The sequence below is a fragment of the Carettochelys insculpta genome, chromosome 15, assembly GCF_033958435.1.
Source record: "Carettochelys insculpta isolate YL-2023 chromosome 15, ASM3395843v1, whole genome shotgun sequence".
Taxonomy (NCBI): domain Eukaryota; kingdom Metazoa; phylum Chordata; order Testudines; family Carettochelyidae; genus Carettochelys; species Carettochelys insculpta.
In genome coordinates, this window is record NC_134151.1 from 19,096,553 (window position 1) to 19,105,239 (window position 8,687).

Here is an 8,687-nt window from a genome sequence, read left to right on the forward strand (position 1 = left end):
GAAAATAACTATAAATGCAATTCCAGCAGGAATGATATAGCAAAACAGAGCTGAGGACACCACAGATTCCAACCCAAACCATGCAGTTGTACAAAGGAACAAGAGAGGTGTCAGCCTGAACCACCATTTATGCCCAGGTATGGCAGAACAAGCATGCCTCTGGCACATATCTAGGACAAGGGGCACCATTTTCAAAAAAGTGTGGTACACATGCGTATGGCACACATGCATATCTCACGTGTGGAACATACATGGAGGCCTTCCCACTCAAAGCAAAAGGGTTATTTTAGAACAGTAATGAAGTGCTCTTACCCTCTTCGTTTTCATCAAAGACTGCAGGCTTGGTAGAAGAGGTGTTTGTCCCCATGGTGAAGTCTGCCAAGAGTCCTCCTGTGCAGTTACATCACCATCCTGGAATGCAGTGTGCCCAGGTTAGCATTACCACCAAGCTTGCTCCCAGACGATTTGTGGAACTTTCTTTGTATAACCTATGGAAGTGGGGGGGGACTTCACTATCATTGTGATAGACTAAGAAACACTGCAAATTCGACACCACACATCTGCAAAGCCATAACTATATGGAGTCAAAAATCAAATGAGGGTCAGAAAAGGAGACTAACATGATGACTACTAATCTTTAGCACCTCACAAATAAGATCAGGGCTCTGCTGTGCTCGGCACTGTACGCTGGAGGAGTAGACATCGAGTATCCAGCTGTGCATACCTTACTGCTGCATCCTCACTCTCATGAACAGTTCCATTGACTTCCGTTGGTCTCATCAGAAGGGCAGATGCTCATCACTCTGAGTAAAGGCAGCACACATGGACCCCACGCCAAAATTAATCTTGCCCATAAACCTTCATAAAAATGTTTGAGGATTTGCACCACACCCCCACATACCTCAAAATTTCCACTGAGCACAGTAGGATTTCACAGCATACCGGAGGGTGTGTCTACACTAAAGAGTTATTCCAGAATATCTTATTCTGGAGTTATTTCAAAATAAACTATTCTGGAATAACACATTCACACTACAAGGAAGCCCCAAAATAAGCAACACTTATTCTGAAATAGTATGTCCACTCAAATAGAGCCTATTTCAGATTAGAGCCCCTGAAAGCACTGAAATACTAGGTCTACACAGCAGCTTTATTCCAGAATAGCTTATTTCAAAATAGCCCCTATTCCCTGTCTACAGAGCAGATGGCGCTATTCCTCGTGGAATGAGGTTTACCAAACTTGAAATAAGCCATCTGCTATTTTGGAATAGTGGTTGTGTTGTGCAGACAGTCAAAGTTATTTTGGAATAGCAGTCATAATTCCAAAATAACTTTGCTGTGTAGATGCACCTTAAATGTGCAGGATCTGGCCTGCTGTCTCTCTAACATATTATTCTTAGTCTGCTGGCTGCATATCTTATGCCAGAGAAGTAAACTATAAGAATGTGTTACATATAAAAACTCTAAGCTCCTGGCCTATATGTAACATTTACTGAAAATGCAGTATAATAGTGTTTGAAAGAGACTGAAAAAAGAACAGGATAGCAGCAGAAAGACTGGGTGAGGCTGCATGAATACGGCAAACAATTCCACAGATAGTTGCCTTGCATTTTTAAGGCTTTGGGTAATGTAAGTAGAGAATCAGAATCTAGTTCTCAATGATTTTTGCTTCAGCCATGCCTCAGCTATTTGCTTCCCCCACACCTTCATGCCATCAGGATTTACTGCATGAAAGTTCCTGGGAACTTAACTTAAAATGAATGACTTTGAAATTACCAGGAATGAAAAGACAAACTGGAAGTACTAACACTCTCAATTTAACCACAGAAAGAAATTATAACCAACCAACACAGATCAGCTAGTAAATACTCGCAGGTGTCTGATCAAGCCAGAGTCCAAAGAAACTTCTAAATATAATCAATGAATAATTAGAGGAAATTACAAATGAGACCATGACAAATGATATACTTAGTTTAGGAACTACATAAGGTTACAGATTTTCTTTACCATTAATAAATCCACTGTAAAATTTGATTTTCAATTACAGTGGGCATGGTTATCTATTACTAATTATGAATGTCAAATAAATTTACTGTGGATATGGTTATCCATTACTGACTATTTACAAATGTCAAAGAGATTATTTTCTCAGCTTCCTTCACGAAATCTTAACTTATTTGTGTTTATCTTTTAGCTCCAATTCCATTATGTCCATTAGGCCAGCTTATCTACTATATTTCACTGTTTTGCATGACTCAGCTCTATATTTAGTAGTAATAAACACAAGGAACTTACAGGGTTGTATCCTTTAAGACATTGGCTTCAGCACACCATGAGTCTTGAGGCCTATTAACTTTGGCATCAATAAACTTAGGTAACTTTTATAAATCTGGGGGAACTGGAAGTAGAGTGCAGGGGGAAATTTTGTCCATGACGACTTTAGCCAACCATAGAAACATGAACTAAAACCAGTTTCTGGAAGATTTTTATGGAACATCCAATGGCAGAAGTGCCATGGCAACAAATTGACATATACGATAATAGGGTGAAAACAAATACACTAACCATAGAAGGAAGACATGTTAACATGGTTAAGGGGAGGAAATACAAATAAGGAAAAGGGGATATCCCCTTTGTATATACATTAGACGTGGTAATGTCAACATAATGTATTATAAAAGTGGCATCCCTGGGCAATAGGCAAAGAGATGTAGTACTTGGGAATGATGGCAATAGGTGAAAATGAGGTTAATAGTGATGAGGAAGATAATGGCTAACATTTCAGACTGTTCTGTGGGGCATGGTGTGAGTATGGATGTTCAGATGTACTTCTGGTATTATCTCTATCTACCTTACTGAGTTAGTGTATGTGACTTAACTAATTTATTAATACATTTAGTGATCTGTAAATATAAGAGTTCCTAGAGTGAGTGTGCACATCGGGGTTCTCAACTATATACTAATTTTAGTAATCATTTGATCCTGATCTTGGGACAAGAACCTGTCAGCCCCCAAAGTCACAACTGGACATTCTTATTCATCTTAGATCGGACTATCATGTGAGCATGTGTGTGGAGGAGTTATTCTGAGATGCTGTCTTAGTAAATAATATTTTAGATCTTCATAGACCCTCACAGCCCAACTTCCACAATTATTTATCACAAACCTCCCTAGGAGGCATGACAGGTAAGAATTCTACAGAGGAGGAAATTGACATAACGAATATTTAAATAATTTGCCTCACATCACAGCAAACTAGATGCAGAGACAGAAACAGAACCCAGGAAACCTGTGTCTCAGACGCTCTGCTGTAATCATTAGGAACTCAATTCATTATTATTTTGGTAGCCAGAACTTCCACGGGAGACACAAAATTCCAGCTGTTTACATTATAATGCACTAACTGAACACTCATCCTTTACATGTTTATAGACATACACCATTAATTGATACTTACTTTTATCTCAGCACCTCAAGATATACAAAGTGTTTAGTACTTGTGATAAGAGATATTGTACAGAAACTAAAATAAGTGTACATGTGATCCATGGGTGGGGAGGCCTGGACCATACAAGGAAGGCTTTACAGGAGATTGAGGGCAGGTCTACACAGCCCTGGAAGATAGACCTGCTCAGGACTGATCTTCTGGGGTTTGATTTCACACATCTAGTAGAGACATGTGAAATGGATACCAGGGGTCGCAGTCAACTCCTGTACACCTCACAAGATGTGAGGAGTAAGGGAGGTCCACTCCTGTCGACCTTCCCATATATAGCCAAGTCAGCTGAGTGCAGATACATCGGTTTCTATTTATGCAACTGCCTTAGCTAGAATTACAGATCTCCACTTGACTTTCCTAGCCTAGCGTAGGCATAGCCTCAGATATTACTGAGACCTGTTAAGGATAGAATGCAAGCTAATTAAAAAAAATGCCAAGAACTGCCCTCTGTAAGCAGAACTAATAGGGCTGATGCAGCAGGCAGTATGAGTAACAATGGCAAATCTTTCTGTTTTAAAACAAAAAAACTGCACAGTGGTAGAAGGAAAAAGGATTATGGCTGCGGTGTGAATCTGAGTTCTTAGTCAGAACTATCGTGGCAGATCAGTAGGACTTGTGTTTGAGAAAGAACTACAAGAGCAAATTCTAAAATGATACACACTTTAGTCATGCGCTTTTTCTTTGGAGGGATGAAAAATTGCAATGAAGTCAGACAGGAAGTCATGTAAGGAGAAGTCCTACGTGAAAGATAAGTGGCAACAGAATAAAACAGATTCATTTCAAAAGCTACTTTAAAAAATTGCCTATCATATAACAAAACGCACATGAAGCCAAAGGGAATGTAGAATTCTGGAAAATGAAACATCATTATCAAAACACTTAATGAGCGGAGCTAGGCAGTGTTCTGGAGCGGGAGCAGACCCAATGAAGCCGGGAACAGCGACCTGATCATATACAGCTTGGAAAGGAGACAACAGAACAGTGAGTTTAATGCTAAAGTAAACAGGGAAAGAGAGAGGTGGTTTTCTTACAAAAACAGCTTCCTAAGTGGAGCTTGATTGCTGGAGGGGATCTCTATCCATGGACAATAAAGATATTTGAAACAGAAGAGTGACCCAGCTTCTTCTCCAGTGACCTACAAACATGGTTTGTCTCCTCTGACTAAGCTTTTGCCTCTCTCCTGGCTGAGGCCGTGTGCATGCACACACACACCATCACTTCTCACCATTCTATCCTCCTCTTTCCTTCCTACTTCCATTTTCCCCAGAACTTCACAGTGCAGCTTCTCACTAACTTTTGTTTTTGTTTCCACAGCTTAGACACAGGCAGCCTCAGGAAAGGGTATTGCAAACTTTAGGATTGAGATGTCTAACATTCTGAACTTAAGAGTGGAAGATGTCAGCTCTCAGGGATAGATTCAGCCCATTCTATATAAATGGGGATTTGTGCAATTCAGACCTAGATCCGCAACTAGATTCCAACTTGCTTTTCCCTTTTGTGGCAGGAAATTTAATCTGGATACATATTTGACCTTAGAACCAGACTGTGATAGTCTTACTTGTGGCAAATAGTGCTTAACTTCATAAGTAATCGCACTGGCTTCAACAAGATGATTTGCTGAGAAAGGTACCGTTCAGTGTGAATAATGGTAACAAAATCTGGTTGTTAATGGTACTTTTTTCCCCTAAACTACACTTTATTTCTCTTTCTAGAGTAAAATTATTGCAGCATGGGAACATCAGAACAGCCACAGAACATAAGAAAGGCCCATTTAGACCAGGGTCCTGTTTCCCAATAGTGACCAATGCTCAGTGTCCCAGAGGGAATGAACAGAACAAGGTAATTATCAAGTGATCTATCCCTTGTTGTCTATTCCCAGCTTATGGCTAAGAGGATAGAGACACCATACCTGCCCATCCTAATGCTAATAGTCATTGATGCACACGTCCTTGCTAGAATCATAGGATACTAGAACTGGAAGGGACCTCAAATCTAGTCCCCTGCTCTCATGGCTCTTCCATGAATTTAATTTTTTTAAACTGTTACAATCTTTGCCTTCTCAACATATTGTGGAAAAAACTACCACAGGTTGATTATGTGTTGCATGGAAAATAAAAACTTTTTTGTTTTTAAATCCTATATTCATCACTGATCCTGTAATACTACAAATAAATAACGATCAGCCATATAATAGAAGCTGATCCAGAGAAGTGCTGGTAGTAAGAGGTATTCAGCATCCTTACTTTGCTATCATGTCAACATGAGCTGAGAGCACTCAGTACATCAAGTGATGCCCGCACATGCAGAATCAGGCCAACAATGCATTCCCTCTCCAAAGCACTTCATTTACAGCTGCAGAACTTATCCTTCTGAGCAAACAAGAACCCATCAGAAATATGTTTTTCTCTTGCTACAGTAAAAGGCTGCAATGAGGATAGGTACTTCACATCTACCAATGACTTTAAAAACCAGCCTGTATGACACTATGTTGTGATAATGGCCATAAAATAGGATCCCATCGTGATACCTTCACATTATAATAAAACCATCAGCAGCAAGCAATAAAGGCCAGTTGCTGTAACCTTTATGAGCCCTACTTGTACTGGAGTTCATAGCTTTTCCATTTTCATCTTGGCAATCTCTTGACACCTGAGGTATCCAGGGGGACACAGGTTTTGCTTTCAGTTAAGCTGGCTTCAGAGAGGATATCTGGGGTACAATGGAAGAGTGAGGTGTAACTTATTTAACATAAAGCCATCCTGTGAGATAATTCTGTACTGTTGCTGTTTCCCATTTTAAGGTCACCAAGTATTGATTAACTGGAAATAAGCCACTGGTCTTTCCCTAGAGCTACAGCTAGCTTAATGCTTCAGCATTAGCCTTCATGCTGAAATCATTAGCCATTCCATTAACAGAATGGCAAAGGCTCTAATGACCAGTGTGTCAGAACTCTAGTTAAGAGTAGCGCTAGTCATCAGCCCATTTATAGGGATGGGAAACCCTCATTTGTGGGAGGAATAGGGGAGAGTTTGACATGCAGGCACCTGCAGACTCAGTGTAGCGTTCCCTTTGTTTTCTTTAATACAAGCTATTTTAGTTGCAGCCATTAAAAGAAAAGGGACAAATAGCCATTTAACAATTACCTCAGGGGGTTTAATCTCTCGATGCAAGTAGCACATTGTTTACAATAGAGCAGGAGCCCAGTAGGATTAAGAACAGTTTTGGAGATGTATAAGGATAATAGGAATAGCCAGAGTTACACTACCTACAAGTCACTCAGAAAGGTTATAAACACATATCCACCAGTACACAAGCCAAACATTGTGTGAGAAGCAAGGGGGGGGAAGGTAGAAGAAAACTTCCCTGGGGTTTATCATCAAATTACTTAGTTAGGGTGGGTTTTTTAACATCTGGTCCTGGGCACCACCACAGCTGGGACTATAAGACTACAAGGAGCACTGACCAAATTGCATTTCTGCCCCAAAGAAAAAACATTCTGAGCCCCTCTGCAAACACTTAGAAGAAATTTCAAAAGGGAAGAGACTTACTTTGAATCACATCTGCTTCTGAACATCTAGCGCTGATCCCTTAGTATTCCTCCTTTGCTGCTTCCATAATTTGAGGTATCTGCTCTGTTGTAGAAAGTGACTAAGTCATTACCTGCAAAATGTAAACATTCAAAGCATTAGCCAAGTATTACAGGGTCATCCCCCAGCCAGAGGACTCAAAATCATGCTGACAGCAACCCAGTAAGGGGATGATGCAGGTACTGGTGGGAGATCTTAGGGAGTAAAACAAAAGAAACCACCAACCTTGCTGATAGGAGAGAAAGCAGCAGAGACAGAGTAGGGCACCAACAACCTGAAACTGCAGCTCAGGGAAATATAGCCGCTGTGGGCACAGCACTGCTATGCAATTTGCAGAGATGGGGAGAGGGAGGTAGACAAGTTTCCTTTCTGAGGAGTTTTGGACTTGGGATCAGACAGGACGAGCCAAGCCCACTGCAGGGAAGTTTCCCTTTGCAGATTGCAGGAGGAGCCTGCAGCAGTCACAAGAGGTGAAATACATGAGGGAGCTGGCAAGAAAGACATGCAAATGCATGCACACACTGACACCAGGGAGGAAGTAAAGGGGGAGAGTGGAACAAATGGGCAGTTATTAATGAGGCAAGGCAAAGTGATTGCTCTGGGATGTGGCAAACCTCTGCAACTGTAGTTAACGCTGAACAAATTGGCACCAGTTCTCCAACTGCAGAAGCACTGGAGGCACATTGTGTTGCTTAAACACTTACCAGATCAGCACTTTTCAGAGATCCCGTAAGACGACATTCACATGTCAAGGGCAAAGACAATCTTTTCCGATCACTCTGCTACTTCTGGGCAGGGATCTCCCACCCCCAACTTGGAATGGAAACACAACTGACTGGGTCTGGAACAGTGTTTTAGAAACATATTTTTATTTTTTAGAAATAAGTGGGGGGGTATATATTCTGCTACTGATTTAAAAATCACATGAGGGAGAGAGGATGAGGATCAGTGACCTAGACTGAATTTCCCTGCCCCTTGTGCTCTCCCTCTTTGCAAAACAACCAATTACCCCTACCTTCCTCCCTACGGAAAGGGCTCAATCCTGCAAGGTGCTGAGCACCATGGCTTCAACACCACAAAGTTCTTAAACACATGTTCTTAAATCCCCAGTGATGATATATACATTTAGAATTAAGCAGATGTTTTACAGACTCAATGCCAAGTTCAGGTTCAGGTTCTGCACCGTGCAGGCTCAAGCCCAATTTACCAAACTCTAGCAGTCTAGTTAAATCTCCATTTTTAAAGATCCTTGTCGAGAGGCAGACCCCATGGTGCTTCCAGCACTAATGACTACCATTAATATACTGCTGTACTAACAATAGAGTGTTCATCTCACAGAAATAGTGCTGGATTGCCTTCCTAGCTCTGTGCCTTTGAAATGAACTCAGAATGCTTGTCTCTGCTATGGCTATTATAATCTCTCCTAGGTAATTACTTGGCCTTCATCATCCTCCTATCTGTGCACCTCACAACCTTTAACATTTTTTCCTCACAACACCATCCCCCGACCTTGTCATCCCTCTTCCTGCCCCTGAGGTAAGCCAGTGCTATTATCCTCATCTTAGATATGGGAAGAGAGACCCAATCAGGGGTGTGGCTTG

General features: G+C 41.1%; 1 protein-coding gene across 3 annotated transcripts in view; it reads right to left on the bottom strand.

The window, feature by feature from the left end:
* Positions 1–7,545, bottom strand: part of STK32A (serine/threonine kinase 32A) — a 64,538-nt gene extending 56,993 nt beyond the window's left edge. For 2 of the 3 annotated variants that reach the window (XM_075009518.1, XM_075009516.1), the window contains exons 1-3: positions 7,312–7,545; positions 7,048–7,159; positions 313–488 (exon numbers count right to left, since the gene is read on the bottom strand). In XM_075009518.1, coding sequence (XP_074865619.1) covers positions 313–367 — 55 coding nt within the window. In that variant the 5' untranslated portion in view covers positions 368–488; positions 7,048–7,159; positions 7,312–7,545. The remainder of the gene's footprint in view (positions 1–312; positions 489–7,047; positions 7,160–7,311) is intronic. The other variant, XM_075009517.1, reaches the window with a different exon arrangement.
* Between the last annotated feature and the right edge of the window lie 1,142 nt (positions 7,546–8,687).